This window comes from Manacus vitellinus, unplaced genomic scaffold (genome assembly GCF_001715985.3).
Source record: "Manacus vitellinus isolate BGI_N305 unplaced genomic scaffold, ASM171598v3 scaffold_32_pilon, whole genome shotgun sequence".
In the NCBI taxonomy this organism is placed as follows: domain Eukaryota; kingdom Metazoa; phylum Chordata; class Aves; order Passeriformes; family Pipridae; genus Manacus; species Manacus vitellinus.
The window spans coordinates 4,963,947-4,976,065 of record NW_021940460.1 but is presented as its reverse complement, the minus strand read 5'-3'; the positions used below and the strand labels follow the sequence as shown (position 1 = coordinate 4,976,065).

General features: G+C 47.6%; 1 protein-coding gene across 1 annotated transcript; it reads right to left on the bottom strand.

The window, feature by feature from the left end:
* Positions 1-268: 268 nt before the first annotated feature.
* Positions 269-8,323, bottom strand: PRKRIP1 (PRKR interacting protein 1). Its single transcript, XM_018076743.1, is given in 7 exon segments — positions 269-1,014; positions 3,322-3,389; positions 5,051-5,136; positions 5,895-5,995; positions 7,155-7,233; positions 8,206-8,287; positions 8,289-8,323. Coding segments are annotated over 7 exon segments (567 nt in total). The 3' UTR covers positions 269-898.
* Between the last annotated feature and the right edge of the window lie 3,796 nt (positions 8,324-12,119).

Below are 12,119 nucleotides of genomic sequence, written 5' to 3'. Positions count from 1 at the left end.
AGGCAGGTGTCATTACATGAAGCTGTAACACAAGCAGAATGATTCCATTCCAAGCCTTTCTGCCACAGCATTTGGAGGCTTTACAGGCATAATCTTTGGGAAAATACATTGTTCCAATCCAAAAGCAAAAAGTAAGTGACATGCAGCTAACACCTTTTCCATATTTTCATGTGTGCCAAATCACTTGATCTTTTTGTCCTTTCCTGCAGCCCTGCAAGCATCTCTTTATTCTACTGAAATCCTCTTGAAAAATAAAATAGAAGACAGAACAATCCAACACATCCCTTTTATTAATTTAAAAAACATGGAAGAAAAGCAATAGGGAAAAGTTTTAGCAATAAAAAAGGGATCCCGATTAAAAATCTATAGAACTTGTCTAGCAACATAAACTGATTTCTTTGGGTTAGAGATGACCCCATACAAAACCCCAAATTCAGAACACTCACAGTGCAGGAGAGTCTGGCTACAGACCACTTTTCTACTTCAGGTTGAACTCTTCCCTTAGATTCATGTATCCCACTGCTACCAGCTCCGCCATAAGTAGAATACGTAGCCTTCACAGTAATATTTCCCTTAAATGGTAATGGATATGTTTTAGCTTTCAGACAGAAAAACACTCTGGGCCATGTTAGAAAGAACTCCAGGGTCACAGAGACTTATGGCTGACTCTTTAGAGCAAACTTAGAGCAGACTGCACAGCAGTTATACAGGCAATTAAGAAAAAAATCTCTTATTTGGCATTTCTCTATCACTATCTCTCGGGCCTGTGACGTGAAGGCCATGCCCCGTTAAGCAGATGTAACGTACGGCCAATGGGTTCTGCTTGGCTGAGATGAAAGGCTTTCATGCTCCTGGATATAAAGCAATGAACAGTGCTTCCAGCTGTCCCTGAAAGGCCTCATCCTCTTCCCATCACAAAACTTGGCTCTTCAGCGTCATCTTCCTTCTCTTCCTCCTCCTTGCTGTCCTCTTCGTCGTCCTCGCTGCTGCCTCGCTCTTGGGACTGATCTGGTTCTACAAAAACAAACAGGGTGAATCCATAAGGTGTTCCCACCTGTCTTCCTTCTCAAGTATTTCACAACAAAACAGTCCCAGGTGCTAAGGAAACGTGTATTATTAGGTCATGCTAATTAGCACGGGTGGATAACATGGATAACATATTCCCCTGTGTCTTCCTTGTTAAGTATCTCACAACTAAGTAGTCCCAGATAGTCAGGAAACATGTATCAGATTATATTCATTCTACCGAGCGACAGGGAGCTCAGAATATCAAATTCCCCCTTGGAGAAATATTCCCTTACCTCCAGTGTTACCAAGTCCACCTCCTATAGAACATTATTTCTTTAAACAGAGGTAGTCAAACACTGGGGATGATGGATTATCTCATTCCCAACCTCTGCAGGTTGGCATAAACTTTCAAGGATCACAGAGTACTGTTACAGAGCACTGGGAAACCATGGACAAGACTGAGTATATTCCTACACCTATCCCAAGTCACAGAAACTCCACAGGGTGCCATAAACTTTTACAGACTGTTTGCTATACTGCAAGTACAGGAACCCATTAAGATATGCCTAAGGTTAACAAGGGTCACAGAAAACTCGTGAGGCCTGCTGAAAGACCAGAAAACACTTACTAGAAATTAAATAACCAATCATGAAAATGAGCTACAGCATCAAGTGGGACCTGAATCTGACTTTTTCTGCTCTTTACTGTTGCTCAGGCCCAGTCAAGCTCACACGTAGGATTTAGGCTCAGTGGTCTGATGCCACCGCGTGGTGAAGTTCTGAACTTTCATTTTGTCTTAGGGGTTTGTACAATAACCTAACTTTAACAGCTGACCTGATTCGCTGCCAACCCTTATTGTGAATGTATTTACTACAACAAAGGTGAAAGATGGCAATTCAGAGGTTTTATTCGTTCATTCAAAAAGGAAGATAAATGCTTGCCTACTACATACAACAAATGCACTTCAATTAATTTGGGAAAATTCAGATCTCAACCAGGGCACACAAAACTAGAAAAAGAAAAGACTGTTCTCAGTAGACTAGAGATGGCTATCAGGGGCTTCTGTCTCTACTGGTATTATTATCATTGTTATTACTACTACTACTATTATTATTATTTTACATAGAGAACCACAAACTGTAAAGAGTTAAAAATGTAATAAAGACAGGGGAGTTTGGATTCTTTCAGGAACTTGTGCCAAACAAAACCACTCCAGCCCCACAACTGGTGCCACGGCAGTGCCAGTCCCTGATCCAGCTCTCCTCTCTCCCAGCCACTCCCTAAAGGGATGGGTATTCTCTTTTGTTCACTCAAAATGAACAAAAGTATGTTGACTCATACTTAAATCCTCCTCCTAGTTACAAGTCATAAATGACTAGCTTAAAAAAAACCAAAAAACAGAACAACAACAAAACACCCAAAAAAACCTACTCTGCTACATCCACTTGCTGTCACAAGTAAAATTAACCTAACAAGTAATTTGTCCTCCCGTGTTTACATGGGAGGTTGGCAATGGTTCAGCTGAAAGAGATCCAATTCTGAAAAGCAAAGCAGAATTAAGGTAGAACTGTCAGACAAGTCACTGTTCCAGCAGAATCACCAGCAACTGCTGTAACTTTAAGAATGACTGCAGTTAGTGAGCTAATCCACAAAGGACAACTATTTGAAGGAGTAAGCTAAAATAAACTCACTGAAAAGAAGCAACAATGTGCAAAAGTTTGAGCAAACAGTTACACTGATGTTTGCTGAACATTAATTTCAACACTGCAGGAGGACAGAGGCAGTCAGGTTTCCCATGTTTATTTCTATGCAAATAAAATAGTCATGTGGAACAGATGGCACCAAGGTGGCTCAATTTCTTACACACACAATCATAACTCAGTTTCTTGCTGCCCAAGCTGTGCATTTTTTTCCACCTGCTTTCTCCATAAGCATTCAAAATATACATAAGAGAAAAGCACAGCCTCGAACAATACTGCCTTTTTGAGCAGATGATGTTCTAAATCTGCAGTTTGTCAGAATAGCTGGGGCAAAACATCCACAAACAACCAAATCCAATGTTTGCTGTCCAAAATTTCCCCTAATAAAAGGAAAATATTCACAAACAGCCAAGTTATTTGTAAGATTAAATCTCAACATAGATGGCTTTCAAAGAGGATTTTGAAACATTAGCTAAAATAACAAGCTTAAGGCTCAGGCTTCAATCCATGTATTGAGAATGCTTGGGGTGGGGGGGGGTGGAAAAAAACCCTTCTAGGCTTCAATTAGGGAACAGAATTGAGTCTTGAGGAAAGAAAACTAAATTTCACTGACCTTTTTCCTGCTTCTTTTGTTCAAGTTTATTTTTCTTAGCTTGCAGCTTCTTCTCTTTTAACTTCTGGCTATAAAGCAAAGAAAAAAAAAACTGTGACAAATCCTACCTTTGTAAAGCTTCTGAACATTCATACACTGATAAACGACACATTGGAAAACCTGATTTCAGAAGAGAAGTTCAATTTAAATTTGGCCTTAACTGAAAATTCAGCAAGAGCAAACTTAGCACACGATCAACAGAAACTTTTCTATGTTGTTTTTAGTCTAAGGGATCTTTTAAAAGTCTTCCATGATGCCACTGCAACCCAAACTATATGATACACAATAATCTCCAAGAACACAGATGGAACAAAAATGAAACTGCTCATGTATTTTAGCTACCTAGGCTAATGAACAAAAAGAGAAAATGGTGTCAAAACCTAGACTGCTGGGATTGAACATTGGGGAAAAAATATCACCAGTAACATATACTTTAATTGAAAAAAAAAAAAAAATTTAAAAAAAATAGTGCAGTATGCTTTGACCTTCCTCTTTGGCTGTACTTCCTGGGGATATTGGGTCCTTGGAACAACACTAGGAGTAAGAGGGAAAGTCTGTTCATAGAACCCAGTTTTGTTTGCCCAGAAAAGGCAATCAGGCAAGTTAATGTCAGACACAGGCAGAGCAGCCTGGGATTCATGTTCCTCTCTCACCACCATAAGTGAATTCTCTTGAAACAGAGAGCCAGGTAGTGTTAGGTCAGGACAGAAGAGAAGGGTGGTGAGGGAAATCAGAGGGGCTCCTACAGGACAAAGCCACTTGGGTCCTGCACCATTAGACCATAGAAGGGGGACAAGGAGGTGTTAGTGTTTAGGCAGCATCTGCTGTTGGAACAGTTGTTCTCCCTCTCAGCCAGGGAAGAGGCAGCAGGCCAGATCTGACTTGGTGGCCATCTGTTGGACCACATTAAATTAAACTAAGATGGCAACAGTGTTTGTGTTGAGCACTTTTGTGCTAATATGGCAGTGAGTCACTTTGCACAGGCCTTTCCACAGCAGCTCTCAGCCACAGGATGCAAAGCAGCAAGGGAGAGGCTGCTCAGGGTCAGACAGTGTGAAAGAGCCGGGCCATGATACCCTGCTGTTTCTGAAATGTGTGGTGGATAAAGACACTGGGATTTAAATTCCTGTATCAATGCACTACGATGTTCAGGCTACTTCTTGAGAGCATCAATCTTGTAACTGTTTCACTGTGTCTAGAATTTAAGAGCAAGATGGATTTAATATTTTTTAATATTTTCATTTAACCTACTAGACTTGACCTGCAGGCAGAAGTGGCCTATCCACTAAGCAGCACACAGTTTTGCACTGAAGCTGCTTGGTATCAAGGGATTCAGATGTTCATTTAAGCCAGATATAAACACAAACCTTTCCTGACACTGTTACAACAAATATGCAGTAAGGCACGTTGCAGTCAAGACCACAGAGTCAGCAAAAGCTGCTCAACCAGTCCAGAGTTATCCTGCCAGTGATGACATGGAGAAGAAACCACGCCAGCAAAGCCTGTCAGGTTTACAGCTACCTTTAAAAACCAAACAATGACACTGACAAATTTAATTTCCACAGCCAGACTTCCCAGCTGATAGATGCAGACACAGAATGACAGTGTTTATCCAAAGCATGCAGCTACAGATGAGGCACAGGGTGTGAGGGTTTCCATGTCAAGCCTCCTGGGAAAAATCTGCCCTTACCGCTTCCTTCTGCGTTTTGCTGTTTGCTCTTCTGCAACCATCTTATTCCTCTCCAGTTTCTTCTGGAATTCCTCATCTAGTCTTTGCTGTAATTGATCACATGTCATACTTTGGTCACAATCTAAATTAAAATACTTCTTTTAAAAGTCATGTCCTTTTAGGGAGAAATCTTTTAGCAAAATACAGAAGGGAGCTCTGCCAGATTTTGCCTGGCTTCTTTATACAAAGCCATGTCCCAGGGATGACTGCTGTACAGACAGCACTTTTAACCTATACCCTGAGCCAAACACTGAAACCTTCTGAGGGAGGAATCCTCACCAGAACAGGTGAGGAAGGTTGGGCTTTTGCTTTAATGAATGTTTCAGTAAAAACAAGTGAATAACTGGAGACATAAACATTAACATATGGATCAAAGGACTCGGCCAAGAGAGAGTATAACAATAATGTTGTCTGAAAGAGAGGCCATTCTACTTGACCAAGCCTTAAAAGAAACATCTGAACTCCGTTCACAGGCACTTGCCTAGATTCTCTCTAGGCAAGACAGTGATAATATAAGGGATTTCTAGTTTTAAAGCATTTTCAAGCCAACCTGAGAACACACACACTCACGTGTCTTACTGTGTGCTAGGACCCCAGGGAACACAGGAGATGGAGCATGTCTGACACAAAGCACCAAATGTTTCAGTACTGACACAGACGCCACGTTATCACACACTCCTACAGACTCCTCTGACAAGGGGTGGCTCAGAATGGGATTATTTGTACATGACTTTCAAAGAAAACACAGATTTGCAGCGAACACCGAATATTGGGGGGTGAGGGAACTATAAAGAGCTGTGCTGACCTTCTCAGCCATGGCATCCATGAAATCCTGCCTCTGGTACTCTCGCCGCCGGAGATGCCGGTACACGTGGAACTCCCCGCTCCCGGCTCCAGCACTGGAACCTGCAGCAAAGAAGGGGTAAATCTGCTAGGAAAGAATGTGCATAGATTCTCACAAATAACTACAGCTAGAGATGAGCTAAAGCATCCTATTGAAGCTGCTTCTGACTGACTTTCAGCATATCTCACACAAAAAATAAAGGTCAACAGAAAGGAGATAAACCCCATCGTATTGTACTCTCCCACACAAGACAGATACCACTGACAGTTTCTGACTGTTTCTTCACAAATGAAATGCCCACAGCTCTCTCTTCCTGGCATCAGCCTGCATGTTGAAGCCTCATAGGAGCTTTCAACATCACTCTCCATTCTCTTCCTCTGTCTGCTGAGCCATTTCTCGAGGCAAAGCACAGGAATACAAGCCTCAAAGAAGACACCTAATTAAAACACAGCAGCTGGGACTGCAGCACGGGTGCTCTTGATACCAGCAGAATCCCAGCATGTCAGGTGCTCCCAGAAAAACAAGACAGTTTGACTCAAGCACACAGCAAAGCTATTTGAAAAAGCCATGAGGGGATTCCAATAGGCAGAAGAGTTTATCCCAAAGCATATAAAAACTTCAGTCCAAGATCAATTATTCTGAGATAAGAACAAGTCAACCTCTAGGAAGGATGAAGGTCCCAAAGAAAGACAGAACTTCTACATGCAGACACAGTTTATACCACAACTACTATATTTAATCCCTGCAGGTAAAAGTAAAGTATAAGCAGAGTATTGAGGTCAGGTTCCTTGCACAGCTGCCAGCTCCCTGCCTGACCACACAAAACCATACCTGCTGCACGTGCCTGAGATCCAGGCTGAAAGCAGCCACAAGAAGGGCTTCATAACTGTAAGCTTCCAGAGCACTCTCAGATCAGTGGGAAAGACAGATCTACTTATCATCATTTACTTGTCATCACCAGAGCAGCAGCTTATTGCACTGCAGGCAGCCCACGTGCTGCAGTGCCACGGGCTTTGTTCACTTTGCATCCTGACTACCGGCAGAAAAGCGGGACCCAAGAACCAAATAAAACTCGAAAAAGCAACTCTCGAAGCACATTTCACACCTCTTTCCTCCAGCAAAATGAGCAAACTGAAAAACCATCTCTGTCCTCCCCTGTTAAACACTTTTCTGAGTTAAATGTGGCTGACCCCAGAGATATCTGAAGAACAGAATCTTTACCCATCACGTCTCTAACGAACTCCGGGGGAGGTCGCGGTGCCCATTCGTTCAGTTTTTCAGGGATTGGTACAGTCTTTTCCTGCAAGAACAAACCAACCAGCCATCAGTATCTTCTAGGAGCAAAGTCTGCAATTTTAACACATTGTTGAAAGGCGGGACATGTCTGACAACAGCCTCTTCCATCAGCTGACAGATCTCAGAAGGAGCACAGCTGCAGCCATTTCTTCACGCACAGGGACCAGGAGCAGGCAGAAGAGGAGAATCAGAAGGGATCCTCTCTGTCCCTCACATTCAGGCCTGCAGGTCAACAAACCCCGGGAGGATTAGGAATGTCTGTGCTTCTTTTCGGTATGGAAACCAGGTGGAAGCATGTCAGCACCTCCAAGCACTCGCAGGAGCTGAGTCTACTCCCACTACCAGTAGTCTGGGAAGTGATGAAAGGCATTTGTGCACCTTCCATGCCAGATCTAGAGGACAGGAAAGAGCAGGGGAGGGAGAACACATGGTGCAAGGTCAGAGGAAGAACGAGGTGCAGGGACATCTCAGCTGCTCCAGCACACACAGGGCACGGCTGAGAGTCTCCTCCTGGCAAACACCTCCTCGGGAAAGGATCGAAACACCCAGTTAGAGGAACTGGGGCCATTAAAAGCAGTGGGCAGAGCAAAGGTCAGAGGGCAGAGCACTGAGGGGCCAGTCCTCCCCATGGGTCCCCAGAGAAGGGTCTCTCCCCTCACAGCACCCCAGAAAAGTCCCTCTCCCATTATGACAAGCCGGTGTGTGGGGCAGGTGTCGGTCCCTCTCCCCTCGAGGACCTAGGGAGGAGAAAGGGGCGGGGGGTGTCAATCTGTCTCCCTTCATGGAACCGGGAAGAAGGAAGGGGAGGTCGGCCCCTCTCTCCTCACAGACCCCGGGGTGGCCGTGCCGGCCCCTCTCCCCTCACGGACCTTGCAGGTGCAATGGGGGGGTCTCGGTGTCCCTCTCCCCTCACGGACCCTGGGTGTGTGGGGGTCTCGTTGTCCCTCCTCCCCCCTCCCGGCCCCGCCGCCCTCACCGGGTTCCTCATGAGGCGCTCGAGGCGGAGGCGCTGCTCCTCGGCCGCGCTCCGGGGGATGACGAGCGGCTGCGGCTCCTTGCGGGCCGGGCGGCCGCGGGGCCGAGGGCGCCGCCATGTTCCAGACCTGGCCGCGCCCCGCCCCCGCGTGACGTCACGGCCGCGCGACGCTCCCCCGGCCCGTCATGGCGGGTCTGGCTGAGGGCCCGTGAGGGGACCTGGGGGGGACGGAAAAGGGCTTCGCGGGGCCCTCACCGCGAACAGTTCGTAGAATCACTGAATGAATTAAGTTGTAAAATACATGGAGTCCCAACTGTGACCGAACACCACCCTGCCAACAACACCAGAGCACCGAGTGCCATGTCCAGTCCTTTCCTTAAACACCACCAGGGACGGTGACTCCGTCACCTCCCTGAGCAGCCCCGTTCCACTGCCTGACAAACCCTTCTGTGAAGAAATTCCTCCTGATGTCCATGCCCTGCAGCCTGGGTGGGGGCCGAAGGCACAGAGTCACAGAACGATAATTCACAGAATCAAGGAATTGTATGATTGAAGGGGCCTCTGGAGAGGCCAAGGCAGGGTCACCCAGAGCAGGTGACACAGGAACGTGTCCACGTGGGTTTGGGATGTCTCCGGAGAGGGAGACTCCACACCCTCCCTGGGCACCTGTTCCAGTGCTCTGCCACCCTCAACGTGATTCTGTGAGGGCACAGAGTCACAGAAAGATGGTTTGGCTCAGAAGGGACCCATTCCAACCCCTGGCTCCAGCACCATCCCCTGAGCTTGGCACTCAGGGCTGTGTCCAGATGGCTTTTGAGGGAGACCCCACACCCTCGCTATGCAGTCTTTGCCAGTGCTCCATCACCCACACAGTGAAGAGTTCTTCCTCATAGAATTGCACAATGGTTTGGGTTGGAAGGAACGTTAAAGCTCATCTTGTTCCACCCCTCTGCCATGGGCAGGGACACCTTCCACTACCCCAGGTTGCTCCAAGCCCCATTCAACCTGGTCTTGAATACTTCCAGGGATGGGGCAGCCATAGCTTGTCTGGGCAGCCTGTGCCAGTGCCTCACTACCTTCACAGGGAATAATTTCTTCTCAATATCCCATCTAACCCTGCCCTCTCAGTGTGAAGCCATTCCCCCTTGTTCTGTCACTACATGCCCTTGTGAAAAGTCCCTCTCTATCTTTCTTGTTGGCTCCTTTCAGGTACTGCAAGGCCACAGCTGAGTCACCCTGAAGCCTCTTTTCCAGGCTGAATAACCCCAATTCTCTCAGCCTTTCCTCACAGGAGAGGTGCTTCATCCCTCTACACATCTTGGTGGCCTCCCCTGGACTCACTGCATCGGGTCCATGTCTCATGTTCAGGTGGAACTGCTTGTGGTCCAGTCTCTGCTTGTGCTCTCATCCTACTGTTCCCCACCACTGAGAAACAACCGGCTTCATCCTCTGACCCCTCCTTCAGATACTCATGTACACGCTCAGAGATACGTTGTTCCCTGCGTCACTTCTCCCATGTCCCAGCTGTAGCTGTGCTTCCCGCTCCCTGCAAAGCTGCGTTTGCTGAGCTCTGATTTCCTCTGTCCCCCCAAGCACGTTCTCCAGGCTGCAGCGAGTGCAGTCTGTCCCCAACAGGACCCATTAATGAGGCAGCTCTGGCATCTGCCATGCTCCATCCAGGCTCCGGGCTCAGCTGAGCCCCGAGGAGGGTGAAAATTCAGTGTGTTTTTCACCAGCACCCTCAGCCCTGCCAAATCCTTTCCCCGTGACGGCGTAAGCGATATGGGACTTCCCAGTGCCTCGGTGGCAGGCTGCCTGCACCATCTGTTCGTGTCACTTTGGTAATTAACCAGCGCTGCCCGCGGGCTTTGTCTGCTGACAGTGATGAACGGCAGTGCCATTCCCCACGGCACGGCCTTGCCGGGCACTGGGAGATGCCGAGATGTGGGCAGGTAGAAGGCGGGGGATGCTGCACTGTCTGCATCCATATTCACATCTGGGCTTTGCGGGAGCAGTGCTTGGACGAGCTGAGGGATTGTACACTCAAATCCATGCATGACTGACGGGGCTGCAGGAAGCCATGAGTGGGGAAGAGGAGCCGGAGCTAGCTGTGATCAGGTTCCTCTGCAAGCCAAATTTCTTTTCAAGTCGCTGTGGCCCTACAGAAATGGCATGGCATGTGCTCGGGCTGTGCGTGCGTCAGAGAATTAGCTACTAAAGGTCAGCTGCAATGGAAGAGGGGCATAAACCTTTGTGTAGTTTATGGAGATAAGCTGGAGCCGAGAAGTTGGGCTCTGGGTTTCAGACAGCTTCGTGCTGTGCATGTGGAGAGGGCAACAGAAAGGGGAATGGAGAGGTTGGGAATGGCTCCGTCTGAGATTTATAGTTCATTTATATGACCTGAATTTATTAAGCCCCCATTCTCTTCCCCCTTCAGTGGAGAAAACCGGAGCTGATCCTCAGGTTCAGCCCTATGTTTACAAAAGACTTTTCAACCCTCACTGAGGTTGCTATGGAAATCACACTAGTTTGTGCCTCGTGTTTGTCTTACCAACCTGATTTGTAAAAGAATGGTGTGAATTTAGTGCTGGCTGAGTTCCCAGCTGGCCGCTGGTCCTGGAAGGCATCCTTGCAGTCTCAGCCCTGGCTGGAGCAATGCAAACAGCTTCCCCCATGCTGTCTGCCAGCTCCTCAGCTCCTGTGCCTACGGCTCTCCCAGCCTTGGGTCCTCTTCAGCCCACCAGGACAGAAACCTTACAGTGCCAGGCTGGACTCAGCCTCGCCAAGGAAACACCAGTGCCGTTGCAGAGGCGGGGGCAGGTACGTGCCCCTGGCCCCTGCTCAGTCACTGCAGAATGTTTTTTAGAAGCAGAAATGTAGATTGATTGAGTTTCCTCTCTGTTTAGTCCTGAGCAGAGCACAGGAAGGTTTAGCTTCCTAACCCCTAAATTGTCATGGGTGTGAGTAATGAGCTGCCTTCCACTCCCCACGGGCTGCAAGGGAGCAGCTGGGCAGCTGGATTCACTTGCCCAAAGCCTGGCTTGTGCCAGTGACAGCTCACAGCCCTGGGAAACAAACAGGCCTGTCATCCAACAGAACCCACACAAACCATGGGGAAAGAGACCTGGGAGCATCTCACTCTGAACCTACATGTCTAGGGAATTGGTGCAGACTCTTGATGTGTTAACGCATGTATTACTTTTAAAATATATCTATCCAAGGAGGGGGGCCAAGCCTGTTACTGGGTCATTCAAAAATAGAAAGTATTTCATCAAAATACAAAGCCCACGAAATCGGAGTGCTGGGCTGGAATCTGGGCAGAACTGGGCTTACTGGGGTCACGGGATTTGCATTAGAACAGGGAAGTGTTTTCATAGGTCAGTGCAAACCAAACAACAAAACCCAGCTCCCTGATCTGTATCAAAGCTCGACTGTGTTTCTGAGGAGTTTTCCTACCAAAGGGATCTTTCTGGAAGCACTGCAAGCCTTTGCTGAGACAGACCCTGCATGTCAGGCAGGAGCAGCTGTGGAGCTCCAACACCCACGCGAAACGTGGGCGGCTGCGCTGCTGAAATCCCTTTGCATTTTTGTCCTGTTCACAGTCTCTGCCGGGCACAGCTCAGAGCCAGCATCCCACAGATCACTTCAACATCCCTGCAGACTAGTCCAGCATCCCTGCAGACCAGTCCTGTTCCAGCCCTGGGCAGAGGGCACTGCTGGCATGGAATCCAGCCCAGCCCACACACTCAGGTTGCCTTCCCCTCGTTTCACTACCAGATCTCTGTGTTAGATGCAAAGGGCTGTTGCATCCTGCCCCTGCCTCCCAGGAATCCTGTGAAAGGAAAGGAAGGGATGTTTTCCAGCAAGACTGATGCTGTAGTTAGTCAATTTGCTAATAAGCTGAGGTGTGAATG